This window comes from Cyrtonyx montezumae, unplaced genomic scaffold (genome assembly GCF_038088225.1).
Source record: "Cyrtonyx montezumae isolate F1298 unplaced genomic scaffold, pur_monq_1.0 scaffold_10, whole genome shotgun sequence".
Classification (NCBI taxonomy): domain Eukaryota; kingdom Metazoa; phylum Chordata; class Aves; order Galliformes; family Odontophoridae; genus Cyrtonyx; species Cyrtonyx montezumae.
The window spans coordinates 47,904,407-47,926,595 of NW_027071826.1; the positions used below are offsets into that span (position 1 = coordinate 47,904,407).

At 41.2% G+C, this 22,189-nt stretch overlaps 1 protein-coding gene across 7 annotated transcripts in view; it reads left to right on the top strand.

Annotated features, from left to right (window-relative positions):
- TUB (TUB bipartite transcription factor) overlaps positions 1–22,189 on the top strand; it is a 115,262-nt gene that overhangs the window by 52,067 nt on the left and 41,006 nt on the right. The window contains exon 1 of one of the 7 annotated variants that reach the window (XM_065755289.1): positions 9,699–10,108. The exons of the other annotated variants lie outside the window; for them this stretch is intronic. Coding sequence (XP_065611361.1) covers positions 10,071–10,108 — 38 coding nt within the window. The 5' untranslated portion in view covers positions 9,699–10,070. Of the gene's footprint in view, positions 1–9,698; positions 10,109–22,189 lie in introns of those variants that run through there. 7 annotated transcript variants of the gene reach the window in all.

The following is a 22,189-nucleotide window of genomic DNA, read 5'->3' on the forward strand; positions in this document are numbered from 1 at the left end:
TTTTTCAAAGACATTTAATCAGTTCTGCTCTTGAGACTGTAATTGGGACAGATGTGCATCTTCTTTTGTATTCACTTAGAATTCATTTCATGTCAGTGGGGAATGGAAATGGTTTGTGTATACTGATGTAAGTCATTGAGTGATAGGTGCTAAAAGAGCCCAGAGTCTCCATCTTATGTTTGGTCAATGTGTACTCGTGTCAAGGGAAGACTACTCATACAACCTAGTACTTCTATCCTAAACTAGACTTATCTCCAGGTAGCTGAAATATGCTCAGAGGAACTTCTGTTTTGTGCCACTATGAAGTCTCCAGTGAATAGTAGTTAAGCAGTGTGCCAGTAGAAAAGCCTATATATTTTTTTCCCATTATTCTTTCCTGATTTACAGTTAAATCACAGGTGTGGTTTTAAAGGAAGTGATATTAACTGATTCTTCTAAGTGTTTGAATTAATGTACAATTTTCTTTAACCATGCAGAGTTGGATTTAATTAGAAATAATCAAGAATTATATTAAGGATAGTTAGCACTTATTGATACTAAGATAACATGATAGAATATACCTTGAGGCCAGCTAGTATAATTGTGTTTTCCTCCTCTCAGAGGGCCCGCCTTGATCATATTAGGCTGGCTTCAAATAAATATGCATGAATGATTTGACCAATTTCAATTGATTTCTGATCTATTTATTGCTAGTTATTCCCTTCCAGAACAAAATTTCCTGCTGAGCCACAGACTTTTATAATATCTCAGTTTAGTAATACATCTAGATCTGTTGGTGAGTCTGTGCACAGAGTAGTAAAAGGGGAAAAAACACTCTAACTAGTATCTGATATCAGAGAAGTGCATAACCTCTGAGAACAAAGCTCTGTGGTGCTGGTTTTTTTAAGTGCTGTTTAGGACCATAGTATCATCTTCTTCTAGAAACAGATCTGTTTTTACAAGACTATTTGAAGACAACAACACTATTCAAAAAAATACACAATATGCAATTCCTTTCAAGTGTTGTTCACTTACTGTAGGGGCTGGTGTGTTTTGTGGAACAAAATTCATTGCCACCAAGTGGCAAGAAGTTGGCAAACAGAAGAAAAGTGTAAATAACCACCTGCTGCCACTTAGGTACTGCATAACTTTGCATATTTCTCATATGACTCATTTCTAATTGACTGACTTACTACAATATCCTATTACAATTTGTAATATTTTAGAGGCTTTTCATTGTTGTAGGATTGTGGGGTTTTATTCAGCCTACTGGCATATGAGCCTCTTCTGTGTAGTTTCTCTGACTATATTTAGTTTAATCAACTCCAGCTCTGTTTTTCTAGATTTGCAGACCCAACTTTCCTATACTTTTGATTGGCTGCTTTTTTCAGTGTATATGTTTTTCCCTTGTCTGTTCTTTTCCTTATCAATTTACTCTCTACCTTTAGTGAACATTTTCCCATGTTTTCTAGGTTGGCTGTGTTTTTCTGATTGTCTTTGGTTTCATTTTCTTCTGTGAGTCTTGGTTTCTCTTTGAGGTTTCTATATAAATGTAAGTCTTATTGTTAACTGGATCTGCTTGAGACTTTAATTGGAAAACATGCTGAGAAGCACAAGAGGGAGTTTCTCCAGGTCTTTGAGTCACCGTGTCTCGCCACATCTCTTTTCTCCCATAGTACGATACAACACTGGTTGTTAGCAGGCTGTAACTTTGCCACCTTCTTAATGTGCTGGAAGATGTTGTAGACAAGGATCAATAAATAGCAAATGTTAGAATGAGGAAACTGCTCACAGTTCCTGAGAAGGAGGCAGTGCTTTTTGCAAAGTGGATTCTCGAGGACACTGGAACATTTAGATGGGGAAGAGTCACAGCAGGTATAGCTGCAAAAAGTCTGTGCCAGATAACTAGCATGCACAGCTTCCACATTGTGGAAGAAAAGGAGATGGAGTTGTGAGAGGAAAAGAGGTAAAAAGCCACAGCTGCATCATTCATGAAAAAAACAGGTACAAAGGTTGGTACCAGCAGCAAGGAGACAGCAGGCTCTGTCATCCTGAGTTGAATCATGTCCTTTACCTTTATTCTTTCCCTAGACTTCTCACTAAATCCAGACCTCTGACTCGTTAATGTATCACTTTTTTTTATTAATTTTTTTTTTACCAATGCGGATCTTCTGTCTGGTTTTGTATTTTGCATGGCATGTATCATGTGTGCACATCCACTGAAGGAACACTGTGTTGAATGCTGAATCTTTCTGTGATTTAGTCACAATATTTTGGGTAAACCAGGAAGCATCTTTGCTCTCAGTCAGCTGGCTTTGCAAATTGCTGCTTCTGTAGGGGTGATTGAAGGATGTGGTTACAATCTTAGTGCTAACATTAGGATCCAGAACTGAATAATTGTGTTGGTCACATAAAAGACCCAGGCACAGGAACACAGCTGACTGAAGTTGGTTAGAGTAATAGAGAGGAAAGTATGTTATCACTTACCACTAGTAAGGAGGTGGAGTAGAAGAAGAGCTCAGAACTGTCGCTGACAAGGAAGGGTGAAGAAATCCCCAGATTCAGAGATTAGAGAGAAGGACATCCATGTATAACACAACACACCTACAGTAATTCAGGATAAATTAGATGTTGTCTGACAATGGTCTGAGAAGCCAAATAACAATACTGGTTTCTACGAAGCAAAATGAAACAAAAATAAAATAGATTTAATCCAGTCATCTCCCTTTTGAAAATCTGCACAGACTCAGATAATCTTATATCCATTTAATTTCTATAAAATATTTACTATGGAGATCTAAACTCACTTTCACTATTTGATTTCTTTGTTTTCAGTTCTCACCCAAAAGTGACTGGAGAAATGTTGCTTTACCTTATCTATTGTCACACAAGAAAACAGTCTTTGCAGATTTTTTTTTTACGTGGGAATCTCTTTGCATCCTTTGTATTTTTTTTTACAATAGTCTTTGAAGGTATATGTTTCACTTCATAATTAAGTGCTACTTAAATACTTTTTATGTCCAGAAGGAAAATTTTAGATGCTTATCTTTATGTCTGGCTGCCAGGAAAGAGACCAATAGCTGTTCCAAGTTTTTTTTTTTTTACAGAAAAATAACAAACAAAATAGCTTTGATTTGTGAGGTGAGTCTGCACAAATCAGTGATGAAGTTAATGAGGACAATATGTTCATGGTTTGCCAGATGTGGATGATACAGGTCCCAGAACTGTTAATAACTCAGCATTGGGTTCTTCTCTGCTGCATAAGTAGTATGGGGCTGAGGAGCATAGTGTTGCAGGGTCTGGCCTTGATACAGGTGCCCCCTGCCTCTGAGATGATGGCACCTTGCCTACTTCGTGCTGTACCTTCAGGGTTTCCCTTTTAGAGGGGTTGTCAAATGTATGGTCAAGTTGGACTGCCTGGTACTCCTGGGAGGCCTCTGCAGGTGGCTGCCAAGGGTGGATGTGAGGTGCTGGAGGGATATTTTGCTGAAGGGGGTGATGGACTGCTAAAGAGTCCTAGAATCCTCCAGAGAAAGCTGCTCAGACATTTTCTTCTGGACTCTGTGATACCTACATCACCAAGAACCTGCTAACCAGCAAACTAAAATATTTTATAGGAATGCTAAAACACAACGACAACAAAAAAAAAAGTCTTTAAACTGGACCAAGCTATTGAACACAGTAGCATGATAGATGCTTCTGTTGAACTATTTGGCCACAGCTTCCATCATCAACTGAAGGAGAGTGAATAAATGATGTGTTGAAATTGATAACATTTCTAACTCTTGCAAACAAATTTTCATTCAGCTCTGTATGTTAAGCTAGTGTATGTGTATTTTTGAAATTATTGTCAGGTGAGGTGCATTAGATCGCAATTCAGAGAAACACTGAGTAAGTAATGCACTCTCAGCCTGTCCTTGTATTAGTAAATATGGAGGAGTCAGCATTTGGCACATGATGCAGAGAATATGCTTTGTATGCACTGCGGATGGATGTTTCAGTAAAGATGGATGGATCAATTCCTAGCTTACCTAGAGGCTTTCTATAGAGCTGTAGACAAACTATATTTTTGCTCTGGCCTCAGGTTATCATTTCTCATTTGAATGCAACAATTTATTGTATTACAAAGATGATGTAAAGAGGTTATATTATAAATAGTGTCGTATATTTGGTGGAGCGTAGGCAATTGTAGTAAGTCAAGCTAATAAGTGGTATTAATTCTGAATGGCAATCAAGAATTTCCATTGCACGTTCAAATGGAAATGGCCACATAGATGATAAAGGGTCCAGAGCACCTCTTATGAGGAAAGGAGAGTCCTGGGTCTGTTCAGCCTTGAAAAAAGAAGACTCAGAGAGAATCTGATCTACCTATAAATATCTAAGGAGCAGGAGGCAGGGGGATGAGGTCGGACTCTTCTCAGTGATACGTGGTGATAGGATGAGGGGAAATGGCCACAAAACTGATGCATAGGAAGATGTGCACAAATGTGCATTAAGAACTCCATCACAGTGCAGGTGATGGAGCACTGGAATAGACTGCACAGAGAAGTTGTGGAGTGTCATTCTTTGAAGATGTTCCAGACCTGTCTGGATGACTACCTGTGCAACCTGGTCTAAGGGGCCTGCTTTGGCAGGAGGCTGGGCTAGATGATCTCTAAACTCTTCCAACCCCTACAATTCTGTGACTGTGAAATGTATTTAAACCATTATAGAGGAAAGAGAGCAGCAAAGCAATTATTGAATTACTTATTCCTGCTCCTTATGGAAAGTTTCACTGGCTATATCTTCTTAAAGAGAGCAAATGAAAATAATAACTCAACACTTTTTAATCTTAAATATCATCTAAAGACTTTTAGGACTCCAGTACTTTTTCTAGTTACAAAAATGCTCAAATATTCTAAAGTTAGTCTTGTGTTTTTCTAGCTGCTTTATCTCCAGAGAGACTAATTTGAATCTTTTTTGCTTGTACAGTGAACTTGACTTTATTTTAATTGCAGCACTGTGATACAATGTTGTGATACAGCATCAGAGCATTAATTTTTTCAGAATCTGTGGGTCATTTTTTTTGTTCTCTAAATAAACCAACTTCTTTCTGTAGTCATGCTTAAGGAAATCTAGAGAGTCTAAAATCTAGAGTATAAAATTATGATATCTTATGCTGTTTCGAACAGGCACCTATAGCAGAGCATTTCAGTTTTCTGGGTTATTGTCAGATGAAGTCAATGGCTTTTAAAGGTGTGTAAATCATGGCTGAGTTTGAAACACCTGTAGGTTGTAATCACCTCCTGGGTTAAGCAGGGATAGAAAGCTTTTTGATCTATAATTTCAGTGGATTTTTTTATTATTTAAATTTGCATTATTTTGAATAATGCCAATGCATGATTTTGCAGAACAGCTAGGAAGGGTTTTTTTCATTTCAGATTATTGAGGCTTTGCAGTAGTAAGTACAGTTGCCTGCTCACCACGCTGCAATGGAAAGACTGTTTGAAGGAAAGTAAAGACTAGTATGAATAAATATTTTAAGTTTTACAGCCAGTAGGAATCACCTCTGAAAATACTATGCTGAAATGGGTTGAGATGATCCAATTTTGGATTTAACTACTATCATAGGAAAATTCATCCTACCCAATCTTTCTTTATTATCGTTATTTATTTATTTATTTATTTATTGCATAAGCCTGTAGGAATAATGCTTGAGGGCACTGAAAAGGGGAGGCTGCAGGGAAAGTACAGAAGAATCCAATTCTAGTGGTCCCATTGGCTTTGGATGACTGTTCTGTGGGACAGCAATTCTGAACATGACAGGAGCTGTGAGGTTATGATAATACTAGATTCTTGCTCAAGTGTGAATGACTTTATACACACCAATCACACGTTAGACTGTCTCTGCAAGGGGTAGATTTTTCTACCTTAGTACTAGACCTACAGAGAAGAACCAGGACATTGGATCTGTGCAGTGCAAGACTTTGAGATTGATGCTAACTGTTGTTACAGCATCTGCTATCAGATTGAATTAAAACCTCATGTAGCAGGTGTTAGAAGCAGGCCGGTGGCAGCAAAAATCAGGACAGTGGTGTAAGTGGTTTGATTTCTAGTGTTGGGGAACAGCCCAGCTATCTTCACTCCTCAAAAGTTAGTTTTCAATAATTATTTTCTTTATAAGAATATGCTAGAAGTAAGTGTTAGTTTGATACTAATTGCAAAATAAATAAATAAATAAAGGTATTAGGAACTCAGTGGAGTTAGTCACTTTAGTTTGAACTTGCCTAAAGTGAAAACTTACTGTTTGGGTAGCTGGAAAACCCTATTCTGATACTGCAGAATACATTTTATTTCAGTACGTTCCTGATTGCTATTTATGATTTGCAGGCTCACAGTAAAGAAACACATGTACTTACTGGAATGAGAATTGATGAAATACAACAAGGCAAAGCGAGCTTTCATGGAGAGGGTAAGAGAGAATCAGACGTGTAAAAGCTTTGATAAAAATATAAAAACATATAAAATTAATCTCCTTTGCAGAGTTTCATCTGCAAATTTTTCACTTTACCACAAAAAAAAAAATTCTTACAATATTTGAAATTGATAAATAAAATTAAAACATTTTAATCATATCAGGGATTTAACAGGATTTAAATAGGGCTTGTTTCTGTTCAAATCACAAGGACTGTGAACTTGGCATAAGCCTCATCCAAAGCCCACAGCAACGAGCAGAATTATCTTTATCATGTCTTCAGTATAGCTCAAGTGTTTATGGCTGAAATAACCACTTGAATGCTTTGATTTTATGAGAGAATTTGTTTCTTTCTGATCTGTGAAAGTTTTAATGCTGTTAATTTTACCTCTGGAGGTTATTCTGAATTTGTTTCAACACATTCCAAAGCTCACTCTTCGGGGAAAAAAGTCCACTGAATTTGCTGAACTTCATTATTATAAAACCTCATGTTTTGCATCTGGTCCTGGTTAGGTGCAGTTTGATTTTAAAATAAGCAAACAAACAAAATCCCCTAGATAGACTCACAGCTGATCTCAGCTTTGTGCAGAAAAGTTCACGAACTTTGCTGGGAGCTTTAAGTTTGTAACAAAGGCAGCAAAGTTCAAAAGGCAGGGTTTTACTTCAAATATTGTGGCTTGATTTTAGATATATCTGAATGGAAAAATCTACACACAGCCACTTCTGTAGTTATGCCAGCATAAGCACAAAGCTATTCCTTGTCACTTGGAGCTTAAACTCAGAAACATCCAAGCTGATAAAGGAAAATTCAGAGTGGAAGTGTTTTCTGCACTATGCTATGGAGCTGATCCAGAGACAACGAACTGTCAGATGTCTTTCTAAGCCCTGGAAAGCAAAGGTCAAATGTCTCATGGATGTCTTATGAATGAGTTAGGGTCTGTGAGATTAGGTACATCTTACACCAGAGTATAGAACCAAGATGGGCTCACAAATAAAACACTGCTCATTGCTGCAATTTTTCTAAAATCAGCCTTCCTCAAGGCCAGCTGAAAGGACAAATGGAACTGGAATAAAATTCAGTGAACACTTGTTCTGAGCCTACCATGAGGTGTGCAACATACTGACTTTTCTATCTGCAAGCTCTAAGCAGTGCTATGCTCACTGATGCAGGACCAACTGCACATGTTGGAGGAGGAAAATAGAGATAAGTAAGGATCTCTCCACAAAAGATACTCCGTGCTTCATTTCAGATTAGTGTATACATTCACTGATCTTTTTTTATTTTGTTTTTCACAGCTTAAATGTTAAGAACTTAATTACTCCATCATGGCAAAATCAGAACTTCTAACGCTATTAATCTGTACTTTTGGGAAAGAGCTTACATTGGTTTCTTATTCAAACCTTGCTTAGGCTCTGCCTACTCCCTTTCAAAGGAGTCCTCCTGCTTTGATGTCCTGCTCTCTACACAGATTGCCAGAAGGCCTTCAGTTGCAAATGCAGGTGTTTTCAACGTCAGATGTTGTTATATTATTCATCATGTAAATCAAAAAAGGTATTAGTAAGACACTTATTTTACATAGGGGACAGAAGAGGAATAATTGGCAAGGTAGCACAACATACATAAAGATGGTGAGATGCCTCTTGCAGTGGAGGGCCAAAGTTTGCATCTATGTTGCTGCTTTCCATGCTTTATATATTCGAGATTCAATCTTTAAAGTACTGTGTTCCAAGAGTTCATTGCCCATCGTGTTGGTATCTGAAACTAAGTATGGCTTTTGAGAAGTACAGTTTTCTTTACAGATAGCATCTGGAAACCATTATTGCTTAGGTTTTTGTTGTTGTTGTTTTTTGCATGCTGGTATTTTTTTCCCAATATTCGTTCTTGCGTGAGGGAAACAGTCTCCTGTAAAGGGCAGCTGTTTGCTGAGACCTTGAAAGTTAACAGAAATGTGAGTGGTCAGGTCTACTTCCCAAGGGCAGCTTTCAGACTTGTGGGACAGCAAAGTGAACCTCTCTTCATCCTCCCACCGTTCAGCTCTTGCACTGTCAGTCAGTTAGCTCTGTGCACCATGCAGACAAAGCAGAGGGGCATCCATAGGGACCTTGCTTCTAGCTAGAAATGTGCAGTACTCTTTCAGCTGCAGAGGGCTTTCTACTCAGCTCATCTGCTGCATCCATGGGGGAAGCTAGAGCTGCTAAAGAGGGGCAGTAAAAAAGTAAGTGACCTGAGATGGTAAAGTGAGGAAGAATTGCTGGGGGGTGACAATTAAGAGGAGGGCTGGGAACATAAGATGGCAGTACAAAAGGAGACAAGAAAAAAAAGAAATCTATCTTTCCTTCTGGTTCTGTCCACACAGTTTTCCTGATTGTTTCTTCTCTGTATCAGCTCTCACTCGAGGAAGCATCTCCTGCACATCCCCATCTTCTAGGACAGCTTGATGGGCCTGTTGTTGAACATCTAGAAACCCTGTGTATTTTGTATTTGTTAATACAAACGTGGTTTCAGGCTATTTCAATTACAGTAAGCACTTCCATGATTCATACAGCTCAAGGTTCAGAGGGGTACACTAGCTCATCTATCAGATTTTGTACTTAGGGCTTTTTGAAAGTAGATAATCTAATCCTTGGTCTTGAGAGCTTGTGAGACTCGGAAAACGAGAAACTGTTCCTTTCTGGGAGAGTTTCTCCTTCCCTCTTTTCTTTCTCTTCACCAAGAGCCCAGACAACGGGGACACTTAACGCTGCGTGGAACTGAGAGGTGGGCGCTTCGGTTGGTAGCGCTGAAAGCCCAACGGCTTTTTACAGTTGAGCTCTGCCAAGGCTGCTGAGAACTCTTAACGGCAGGTCTCGTTCTGACCTATGGGAAGCGTTTTAATTCCCGTTTCTGCCTTTAAGCCGAAACAGCTTCCCAAAAGTTCAGAATGACGAAGTAACGCTTCTGGTGCTTGCCGATGCACCCTGTCCTCTGCCGCCTCTGTTTTCTGCTCCTCTCTTCGCTCCAAGCGCGGCCGCTGTTTCTCTGAGGGCGCAGCCAGCAGCGGATGGAGCGGACCTGCCTCCTTGCTCAGCTTGCGACCGCCAGCCCTCGGACCGCGGCTGCTCAGCCATTTTGGGCCGAGGCGCTGCGCTGGCCATGTGCATGCGGCACATGCCCAGTGCCGGGCCGGGCGCCGGCCGTGAGTCAGTAGCGGCGCGGCTGACGGGGCAGGGGCGGGCCCGGCGCGGAGGGAGGCCCGCCTCGGCCGGGCGATGTCTCAACGCGGCGGCGGGGGGACGGGCGGTTAGAGGCGGCGGGGACGCGGAGCGGCCGCCCCGCCTTTCCCTGCCCGCCGCCGGCCCTTCCTCCGCCCCTTCCCTCGCTCCCCCCGCTCCGGCGCCCGTCTCGGCCGGCGCTCCGGGCGGGGAGGAAGGGCCGGGAGCCGCCTCCCGCTGCCCTCGGCCGCCCCCTCCCCATGCAGCCCGGCCCGCCGCGGGGAGCCCTCCCCGGGGGGATGTTTCCGCGGCCGCCGCCGGGATAAGCGGCGCCCGTCCGCCCCCGCCTCGGACGGAGGATGCTGTCCGCGCCGCGGCGGGCTCCGACTCGGGCAGCGGCGGCCGCCGACCCCTCCTCGGCTCCGGGCAGCGTCGCCAGAGAGAGATGACTTCGAGGCACCAGGCGGACTGGATCCCCTACAGGTAAGGGCAGGTCCCGCGGGGCGAGGGAGGGCGGCCCCGGTCCCGCCTCCCAACTCGGGGCCGGTCCCGGGCTGCCAAGTTGGGGTCGCTCCCGGGGGAGCGCCGCAGGGAGCACCGAGGCCGTAGGGACCGACCCCCCTCTCCTTGCAGCAGGGAGCCGAGCAGCCCGCGGGGCTCGGTTCGGCCGTGGCGAGCGGCGGGATCGCCATGGCAGCGCCCGGTGGGCGGCCACTATTGGCTCCGTCGTTGCCATGAGCTACCGGAGCCGCCGCGGCCGCTGCCCGGGAGCCCCGTGCGTCAGAGGGAGCAGCGCTCGAGCACTCGTTGCTGGAGCAGGGGATGGCTCGGTCCTGGTCCGCGGGTGATGAGATCGGAGCGGGGATCTGTGCGATAAAACCCCGTAGTGCTGTTCGGGCTGACCACGTCGTGGGCTCGTTGTTAGAGTTGAAGCCTTCTTTTCAAAGTGTTGGAAAGAGAATCGTGCGCCCTTGGAAAAGGTGTCTTGCGTAACGCGGCGCGGAGTGCTTGCTTCGTTCGGTTCGTTGCAAAACGAAACGTTCACGTTGCCCGTGGGGCTGCGGGAGCAGACAGCGATTTAGGTGTTTGTTACGGAGTATGGGAAGTTCAGAAATGCGCTGTGCGCTTCCTGCCGGTGGCAGCTGTTCTGCGGGTCCGTTGGTGTGCAATGCAACACACGTAAATCGTTCCCTGAGACGGAGCGAAAAAATAAAACGATGGGTGCCCAAGTGTGGAGGTCTGGTGGTTTAAGCTGTGCTCACGGTCCTTCTAATCATTAGCGGAACGGGAAGGAAAGAGAACTGATTGCAGCGAGCCCAGGGATGTTGCTGCTCGCTTCAGCAGCTCTTTCAGAACCTAGGTTTTAAAAAGATGAAAGAAATTGGCAGTAAGTTTCAAAAATGATTGGCTGATGATTTCTGATGCAATTTGAAGCCGATGTAATGAAGGCAAAAATACCACAAGAACAGCTGCTCGTGGCTCTTCCCATAACTGTTCCCCTGTTCTCCCACCATCCCCAACTTTCTGCAGAGGCTGAGGCCAAAAGTTCATGCAGGGGTTTTGTAGCAATGGCTTTGAAGAAGGAAATAAGGTATCTTGTTTTCTTTCCGCACTGTGCAGTTAAAGAAGCCGGCAGAGTAGATACAGCAGATATTCAGAGAGGCACTGATGTGATGATGCTTACATCTTTTCTAATATAATGTTCTTCATAAATATTGACCATACACTTCTAGCTAGCAACTGCTAAAAGCCTCCCAAATCACAGTGCAAACAAGCCACCCTCCTGCTCTGAAACGACCCGCTTTACACTTCTACCTTCACTTGTACTCTCTCTTTTTTGTTTTTGGGTTTTTTTTTTTTTTTTTGGTTTACAGGGAGCTGACTCCAGGCTTTGAAGTAGGTCTTTGCAAATCTTGTGGAGTGTGCTCATTTAAAACATCTTCCAGGATCCCTGAAATGCATTCGCCTGGGAAACGGGAGCCTCTGAATGCATATATGGCTGACATCATGTTTGAGAAAGTTTTATTAGTAAGTTAGGTCACAGTACCATTTTGTGGAGGTGAGCTATGCAGTGTGAGGGAGCAGCCAGGTGTACACCTCTTGGAATGCTTCAATCATACAGTCTGCCTGCGTGTCCAGAACTTGCAGAACAGACTGCGCTTCTATCCTGAAGATGCTGAGAACATTTTAGGTGAATTAATGGAAAAGGTTAACCAATTCCTTTAGTTTCAGTGCTGGTTTTTTCTGGATGAGAAGTTCATTTTATTTACAGAACAGAGGTTGTGGTTTGGGCACTTTGCCCTATGTGCCTTCTCTTTTCTGCATTCTGCTTCTGAAACACTAATAGTCATAGGTTGAGGAGATTTGAGTTTGCTAACGCTGTGAGATACAATTGAGAAATGAGTTTTAGGAGTAAGTGTATTGTACTTATTTTCTCAAAACTTTTTCATAGGTACAAATTCAAACATAGTATTAAGCCTTTGCTTGTATGAATCGTTTTTATTTTATGCTAGTGTGGCTTGGGTAACCCAGTGCATTCCTCAAAGTCCATAAGTAATTAAAAGGAGCTGTTGCCACCTGAGGTAAAAGCATCAGTACACACAGAATAAGGTCTCAGCCCCTAATATTGCAGGCATTATTTGTTCTTATGTTCCAACTTGCTTCTTTCTTCAGGGCTCGCACACGAGGTACTGGGTAAAGCTGAGCATGCAGCAGATGTGTGCAGTGGCACTGTACATCTTCAGATGTACAGGGTGACAGTAATATATGTGATTTCACTCATGACTTTATCATGCTCATTTTCTTTGTAACTTATGAATTTGCTCTGAAGTTTTAAGCTTGCACTTAGAAACTGAAGCTATGAGCAGTCGCTACTTATTTGCAAGATGAAGGGTTACAGTTGGATGAGAATTGTGTTGGAGCAGAGCTGTGCTGTAAATCCATGAATCATGGCAATTAGAACAGCTAAGATTTCTGAAAGCGTGATGTATAAACAAGTTCTGGAACAGGGATGTGCTTGAAGATGAAGGGTGCCCCACGCTTGTTGCTATGTGTTTGGTATAACATCTATTTTACAGCCTCGGTAATCTGAGGGCAGCAGTACAGGTGAGGTGCTCACCCCCTGTGCAATGTACAGTTTGTGACTGCAAGTGCATCACAATGCAGGCAAGCTCGCTCTCAGCTGCCTCCCGTGGGGAACAGCATTGATAATATATGAGAGCTGCTTTTTCTAAAGAAAAGGGTACAGAGAGCATGTGTCTGCTGTGCTCTGAGTTAGGCTGTCTTGTCTCAAGTTTTTGCGCTGTATAAAATTAGCCTGGTTGTGTGCTGTTAAGACATATAAGCCCGAGCTGTCTCCTAATGGGGGTCTATGCACTCGTGTGGGGTATAGCCGATTTACTGCACAGAGCCTCTAGCTGAGATTAGAGCCCTTTTAGGCCCAGTGTCAAGGGAAGGAGCTGTGCAAGCACATCATCAGTGGCAATTGCTACCCTGAAGCTGATAGCTGAAATCAATGGGGCAGAAAAGAGAGAAGAGGAAAATGAAGCATCGCTTTGATTTTGCTAGTGAGGGAAATAAAAAGACCAGCGGAAGTTGAAGGGAATTGTCTAAGTGGAAATGGACAAGGCTCAAGGGAGATCAGCAGCTGAGCTGGGAGTGGAACAGTCATCGGTGTGCCAAGTGTGGATTTAATTTGGAGAGTGAAGCTGAGGGGGCTTTTTCATCTCTTGTAGGGCATGCTTTGCACCGTATGATAGACAGTGGCTCCCCAGCTGTCCTAGAATATCTTGACCTCTGGCTGATTTTACAGTATCGATATCCAGATTGAGAGTAAAGCTCATTTCATAACAAGCCAATGGGTCTCTGGTAGTGACAATCATTTGCAGATTTCTGGCAGTGACAAACATTTGCAAGCCATCTGTGCCAGATTTGGATCACAGACGGAAAATGGCTATGAAATGTTATATCTCTTCTTGCAGTTCCCCAAGTCAGACGATTTTGACTCTTATGCCTGAGGCTTTTTGGACTTCCCTTAAAGCTGCTTGCATTTAGACATGTAAGCAGCAGCTTTTCTGGAAGATGGCACTTTCTATTAGTAACTAAAAATTGCTGTTCCAGAGAGCTGGATCCTTTTCACACTTCCTCCTCATTGCTCATCCCATCATACTGATGAGTTATTTTCCAATTCATTTTCTTCTTTCTGTTGTTTCTCTCCGTGAACAGACCTCTTTTTGTCATTTTCCCCTACATCTTGTTGTCCTTGCTTCTTCATTGTTTCCTTTTTTCTTTTTTAGTTTCAGCTTATTCGTGATGATGGCATTTTGACTCGCCAGCTATATGCTACCTGCAGAAGATCTTCTTTCTAAATGTATTCTCTTGAATTTGTTGCTGTATGGTATACGATGGTCAGTAGTTGGGATTAGGAAACGGTCTATCTCACACAAATGGGTGACTGTGAGGAGCTGAAGAATTGTTCTCTCACCTTTTGCAGCCTCTTCTGTGACACAGCAGCAAGATAATACCGGCAAGTCCAGAAGACTCTCATCTGAGAATGTATCTGTTATCTTTTGTGTCTTGGTGATATTATGCAGATGTTTGCACCGTATGATAGACAGTGGCTCCCCAGCTGTCCTAGAATATTTCCTAAGTAATAGAGTCTTCTGTCTGAAGAATTTTCAGTGTAGAACACAGGTGCAAAGAAAAGACATGATGTACATGCAGAAAGATGAGGGTGACTGTTGGCATACTTACTGCTTTCATTTTTTGTATAGATGTACGATCATCAGCTTCTTTTGTCTGTTCTTATCTTGAGAAAATAGGAAGGAGAAGAATAGTGACTTAAGTAGGTAAGGCTCTCCCAGAGAGGGCTGTATTGAGCATGCAAAGGTCACTGCTTCTGCACAAGAACTGTGCAGATCCTGGATGCTGGCTGACAACTTAAGTGACCCAAGTCATTCTTTCATGAAGTTGAGTTTTATTTTGAGATCTTAGATGTTCACCCAAATTTAGTCTTGAACTGCAGATTTCAGTGGAAATCTCATGGTTCCTTTTGAGATGCGTGTTAACACAACTCTGAATATTTTAATTCATAATTAATATAACTCATTTGACATAGGTAACGAAACCACAGCATGAAGATTTTAGCAATCATTTTAATTATAGTTGTGGTTCTAACTACCTGAAGGTGAGAAATTACGAGGTAAGGAAATACCTTGATTAACTTCAAATGATGACTAAGTTAGAAGCACAGTTTAGGAAAAAGAATAAAATGGGTTTGTGTTCAGATTTGGTGTCAATTTGAAAGCAAAATAATTGAAGCTGAAGTCTTAAGTGTTTCCTATGCTGTGTCAAGAATTGTATGGAAAATCGGTCTCAGTTTTTTCTAGAGTAATTTGTTGCTAATTCATACTAATAGTATAGAAACATTTTTACTTGACTACAGTAACAGATAAGGTGTTAAGGTGTTGCAATTCTTTCTTCTTCAAATTTGGGGAAAGTGTTGGGTGTACTGTAGAAATTAACAGATAACTCGTCTGGATGATGACTTGAACTAACTGCTTAGGTTGGGTTGAGTAGCAAGTGAGAAACAAAGATGCTCATTGTATGTTGGAATGCAGCCCACCAATTTTGGCTTATATAAGTGCCAAGACTCAAGCCAGGAGAATGAATTTCCTCTAAATAAGCTTTTCCAGACCTAGGGATTGTGTGGACTCTTATGTGCCTGTCTCAAATTTTAGGTCAGGTATATGGGGAAATAATGCATCTTTTGCAGCACTGCATCTGTAGAACACTGTTTGGTAACATTAAAGATGTGTCTGCGCACAGCAGTGAGTCAGAAGCTTACAACTGATTATTCAGAGATCCAGAATTTTAAATCACTTTACTGGCTGTGGCTGCAGCTTGAAAAAGTAAAATACAAGAGACAGTAATTGTGCTTGCCCTGGAATAACATTAGTTTGGTTTTATTGTTTGTCCTTAAAGTAGAGCTCAGGTGTCTGCTCTCTAAATCTGTGCTAAGTTTTAGACATGGAGAGCTCTGTGACTTCGGCTGGTGTAGAATTGGTTAAATTCTTTTCTTCCCTATTTGATCTCTGTGGTATGTCCATGCTGCGTACTGCAGTGCGGTGGAGAGACACTTGGGCAGGCTGCATGTGAGCTGACACAGATATTGAAAGCCATACAACATCAAACATGCGGAAGGGATTTACTCCTTTGAGGAAAGAGGCAGTTCCATCTGTGATGAGCTGTGGATTACTGTAAACTTCTTCCAGTATGTGTGTTAGGTTGCTTACAGCTAGTTCAGTATTTATCACAACAGAGTTCGCAATGTAGATGTAACTATTAATTTAAAATCGATTGGTTGTTTTCATGTGAAAATGTTAATTTTTGACTCCAAAACAACACAGGAGAAATTAAAATGATGTGAATGGTTCTTCCTTTCTCCCTTCTTTCCCTTTTTCCTTCCGGTTTGGATTCTGATGCACTTTTTGCTGTTTATTCATTAAAAGCTCTGTTTTTTTAACCTTTGCAAAAATAGAGATTGTACTGAATAGTACTGAAAGGGAAAAAGACTTTTCCCATTCTGTGCATCCTGCGTCAGAGTGATTTCCAATATTACCCTGTTGGAGATGCTTGATATCGATGTTTGCATGGCCTGGAGGGTGGGATGTGCAAGTTCAAGTCCCTCCCTGGGGTGTTTCCTTCATTAGGAAGGTATTTCTAATGCTCTGGATGGGGCTCTGCACTTTCAGGTTCCTTCTTGCTGTGGGCTTAGCCTGTACTTTCATTTTTTGTCTCAGAAATTTTACCCAGAAACTCTGTAAGTCATCTAGTTTACAGGATTTAGATTTGGTAAATTGACATTCATCTTTCAAAGAACCTTTCAAAAAACCTACTGAATGTTGCGGAAGGTTTTATTGCTTTGGATGCTGAAAGTAAAATTAATAAGTTATAATTTCTGAAAGCCATAATTTCACTGAGCTGATATAAACATTAACAGAAATCAAAGGATCTAGTAGGGCAACTAAGGGTTCATTGAAAATGAGCACTCATTTGCAGGATTCTGGTTCAGCAGCTGCTGAACTGCGCTGAACTATAAACATTTTGAAATGAAAGAGTTATGTTTTAGCATTATGCTGTTGTAGGCTTAGGAGGGATATTGACTGGTACTACATGGTAAGCATTGAAGAGTTAATGGCTGCGTTTTCACGAGTGTTGAAGTCACTCTGATTCTCTGCTCCTCTTATTTCCTGATCACTAGCCTCTTGGAAAATCTGAAGCTTTTGTTGAAAATGCTTAATGTGGTGTAGAAGGGAGAGAGGAGAATGGCTATCGAGATGCCTAGTCAGAAAGGCAAACAGCATATAACGCATTGCAGTTTTTATGTGTCGTTTGGCAAGAACTACTCATTCCCATCTGGAAAAGTTAAACTTAAGATGCAATAGAGGCACAGAAGTTTTCACTGCATTACACAATGAATTGTAAATATTCCCGATGAACAGTGGTAGGAGCCCTCAGAGTAATTCTCTGTGCATTGGAATGAAAACTCAGCTCAAGTATTTTAGTTTATGGTCAGCTCTGGGATATTGCATTCGCTATGGTCAAGCACTTGGATTAATGATGCTAAACATGACTGCATATTGCAATAAACAGGAGGATGAAGTTGTGAAGGATTTTGCTTTTCACTTTGTGCTTGATGGCTCCTGTTTTTTCATCAAAATGGATATGATATAGTTTCCTTTTTAACTCCATTAGAGTAGGTCTATAAATAAACAATGATTCATTTACTATTAATCATTCTAAAGTTGATTATTTTGTTAAATGAAAAGCATTTGTTTTATTTTTATATCACAACGTGTCTACCTCTGTATTCTAGTGATTCTCAGTTTTTACAGAAATTTATCCATCTTGTTTCTGCAGCTTTTTCCCATTTATATCTGGAAATTGGGTGTGTAGTGTTCTGTCTTGTGGTCTGTCAAATATCTGGCACTCTTTTTGGGGAGCAGAGTACAATGCTACTCTAGAATGCCATACACTTCTGGAGGGTCATGTAGAGGAAGCTATTGCTCCCAGTGCATTTTCTGGCTTGTTTGTGCCAACCAGCTTTCTTTTCTGTAACTCCTGGGTTGAACTGTGCATCATCCTGTGCCAGTTTGGGCTAGATCCTGAAAACTGGAGGCAATGGATGATCTGCATCTGATAGAACGAAAGCTGAATGATGTTTGATGGGTGATCCTGCAAACTGAAATGGCTCACCTTACAACCTTTTATCCTCTGAAAAATACAAACTCCAGTTATGAACAAAAAATGTGCGAGTAATCACATGCTACATTGATTAGACATTTTTGTGCAAGTGGGTAAGTGGTGTTCTATCAAGAAAGCAGGAGGTATACCTTCATGTGTTTGGGAAAGGAGCTGAAAAGTGCTCATTAGGCCCAAAGGGAAGTCTTTTTTTCACTTATTTATTTATTTGTGATCTGATATCTAAAATGCTCCCTTCTGAGTTACTGAAATGCATTAAGAAATATCTTCCCGCGGTGCTAGAAGTGGTTTAATTACATCTGATGGGATTAAAAGGGCCTCTACAGCTATGCCAGGGATAGCTTCCCCTGTCTCAGAGTGCATGTGCTTGCTCGTATCTACCTTTACAGGCTGCATTTTGGGAATCCTTCTGGAACATGGTGCAAAGGCAGAGGCAGACCTGTGTTAGAGATGGGAATGCTGCACCTTGAGCAGCAACTGTGCCTTTTCCAGCATGAGAGATCAGCAGCAGGATCAGGGAAGGAATTGTATTTTGTTTACCTTCTGCTTCCTTCTTGCTTCTGAAACAGATTATCTTCATTGCATTTGTTTCTGTCCAAGTGAGGATTATGAGAAGTATACATGTGTAGACAAGAAAAGAGATGTGGGATATTTTGTTCACGGTGTGTTTGATCTAGAACAAGTCTTCTGCATGTACCAGGTGATCCAAGGATCAGCACAGCTTCTGAAGGCAGGATTGCTCTAGCTGTCATTCATAATGTCCCTCTGTGTGGGTTCTCATTACTAATACTGTTGAGTTGAGGCTGTTGAGGTCCATGTTTTACACACAATTGAATTGAACATGTGAGGCAGTCAGCAAGCCGAGCGGTGTGTTTGCTTACAAGGCTCTGTGTGGTGTTTCAGTCCCCAGGGAAGACTGCTTTTGTTATAGTTGTTGCCAAGAAGCATTATAGTGGGTGAACTGGAATAACTAAAACAGCAACTTCAGTACCATATTAATAAATACATGTATGAAAAGGATGGTGAAAAGCCCTTGTCTGCAGAGCTTTGTCACAGCACCCGAGCATCTTTGTTCAGCTAAAGCCCTTTATGTCTTGTTCTCTCATCCCTTGCTTTCAACAGGTTAAACACAAGCTTAAAGCAGCCTAGATGTGTTTGTTTTACTGTCATTTTGGTATCCACAAAAAAAAATACCATGAGACTTTTCTGTTAGTCAGCATCATCTTTCTTAATCAGTTAATCTGATCTACTTCGGCTGCGATCTGTTTAGTTACACAAAACCAAAGATGGTTTATCTCTAGGCTTTATAGGCGACACACTGGAGCAAATGCAATTACTTGTTTCCTTTGTTGAAAAATGGAAAGCACAAAATCTGTTACCTGTAGTATCTTGAATTTCCTCAGGACCTGTTTCTGTCACGCTTAAACAAATTTGCTACAAAGAGCAAGGCTTGTAGACTCGATCTCTCTCTACAGCTATACTGTTTCTAAGATTAGAAGTGAATATGATTCTATATGGATTTCTTCCAAATCAAAATATTTGGGATGGGAAACACACTATGCTTATTCTAAGTGTGTAGAAAGTGTCATTTGCAGAAAACTGAATTCTGTTTGTTTTTTTTTTCTTGAGGTAAGGTGTAAATGCTTAAGGAACAGTACTTCTCACAGTACAATTGAGTACTGAAGATTTGCTTAACATCTGTTTTCTGAATCCACAGGCTGAAATTCAGTGTAGGGCTATTATTCATCTTTGATTAAAAAAAAGAAAAGCATTAAAGAGAATAAGAAACAAAAAAGCCAAACGCAGTGACACCCCATCTTCTGCATATCTGAACTAGGCTTTAAAAAGGAGAGTTTCTTTGTTCTGTGTAGTAAGAAAAGTACCAGTAGATTTTCCTACGTTATTTCTGGTTAATAAACTTAGCTGTCTTTCTGTGGTTTCATAATAGGCCCTAATCTCACTGATGAGAAGAAAAAGATGAGGGGAATGATTTTTCAAACTTATAAATGAACTGGAATGTTTTCCATATCTGTATTTAGCGTGGAAACACCCATTAAAACTGCAGATTTTGCTCTCCATTTTGTTTCGAGGAACTGGCAAATGTACAATTTGCAGTCCTATGTAATTATAATCTGATTCTGGAGAACTGTAATTTCTGCCAGTATCCAGAAATGCATCCTATGAGGGTGAGTTTTCAGTATACTGTCTGTGGGGATTAATGGCTCAACCTTAATGAGAACTATGTTGCTTAATTCCTTGAATATCATACTGATGCTGTTTCCTTTATATTTTTGACAGGTGGAATTTCTCTGAAAATCTGTAGTGTTAAAGTGTGCAGGTGGTTTATGTGATAGCTCTTCATTGATTTATTTATTAAAACAAACAAACAAAACAACAAAATTTGACCCTTCTAAATTATTTTACAGTGTCTTACTCCTTACATAAGGAAATGCTTATTCTTTTTACGTATGAATATACATGCAAATCTTGGAAAAAATTAGAAAAATATATCTTGCTTGTTTTCTCTCTCTGATTCTCTGATTTTCTGATTCTTCCTTCTTCTGACACAGCCCATTGTTTTGGTGGAAGCTTGAAAGGCAGTTACTTGTTATGGAGAGAGGTGAAAGTTATAGCTGGTGCCTGATGGCTAAAGCTGCAGAGCACAATTTCTTAATAATCTTGAAGTCCCACAAAAATCTAGTGAGGGCTACATATTTCATTGGATGTATAGTAGTTAAACAGTTTTCTGTTTTACATTTTTAGCAGTTCCACCTACTGTCTGGTTATCTTGGATATTGTTGTAAGCCCTCTTCAGTTCTCCATGTATAAGAATTCCTGAATGGAAGGCAGAAATATGGGCTGGACTGTTTAATTCATGTCTGTTGCACTGATGAGCTTCCTTGTATGAATATCACTCTCTGAATAGTTTCCAGCATGTTGGTACATGTACCAGAAATTAGAAAAGATTGCATGTTTCATTTATTTTGAAATTGTCTTTGAATGCTATTGGTGTTTTGATGTTTTAGATGGAAGTAAATATTTCTGTCTTATTTAGAATAATTAAGGAAAAAAAGCGTGTGTGGGGGGGGGGGGAGGGGGGAGAAGAATAGTCAACACTCTCAATCTTATTTCTATGTGTTTGTTGTGTTTTTTGTTTTTCTAAGATTGCATTAATACCTGAAAGACCGTCAGAAAAAAAGTCTTCCTCTGTGGGAGCACTGTATATGCGCACAGTACAAAACAATTTTCTATCTCCAGTAGTTCTTCAATATAAGTGAAAATCTCAGTCTGTAAAGCATTTTTACACATGTATCTTTTCGTGCCATGAGAAATTAATGGGAACACTTTCACGAGACTGAATTAACAGGGTTCAGGATCAGGGCTTAAATATATGGATCAGGCTGTAGTGAATGGCCTCATCTGCATAGACTGCTGTTAGAAATAATGAGTTTGTTTTCTCTATTGTGTACAAAACCCAAGCCAAGTGGTGCCCACTACTCTTGTCAGCCAATGATATCGTACAAGTCTTGAAATATGTATGTACTCAGGCACCATGATCTGATAAGCTCTTTGTTCCACTGGGAAAGTGGTCTGATTTTTGCAGGTTTTGCTATTTTTGCTGAGTTTAACTACAAAGAATGAACTCAAACCTAAATGAGAAGAAAAAAAAAAAAAAAAAGCAAAGAAACAAACAAAACCCCACAAAACATGCTTTCCACAGTTCCAGCAAGAAAAAGCATAGGTTGGAGTATAAAGGTAGTGGTGTGTGGGGAAAAAGAGACGTTTTTGTCTCAGGGTTAGTATTTAATCTTGAGATTGCTTGTATTCCCTTAGAAACTCCGTTCTATAGAAACTGTTACACTAACTGGAACAAGGAAACTGGAGCTTGGCTGGTTCACTCCACTAAACGCATTGTACCAGAGCTGTAATTCTTGCTACGTTTTTCTTCAGTTTAGATTGTCAAAGCAGCTCAGAGCGACTAGGCACGCCTTTGTTTGATCCGCACTTCCATGTCGGACGCCATTTTGTCAGTGCCCCTCTGCTGCCACCTGTCACACAGCAACAACATGTAATGGGATATTGGTGGGAAGGTTCAGCCTCTACAGATATACCCACATCCGCCTCTTGACATCATGGGCTGATATAATAAAATAGGAAGTATTACTTTCAGAGCAGCCTGTGTAAATTGCCATCTAGTCCAGTGTACATTTGTGCATGTTGAGGGAGGGGAAGAAGTAACCCGGCCATCCACTCTTCCCTTAGGCCTTCTCTTCATTACCAGCAATTTACAGCTTTGTGCTG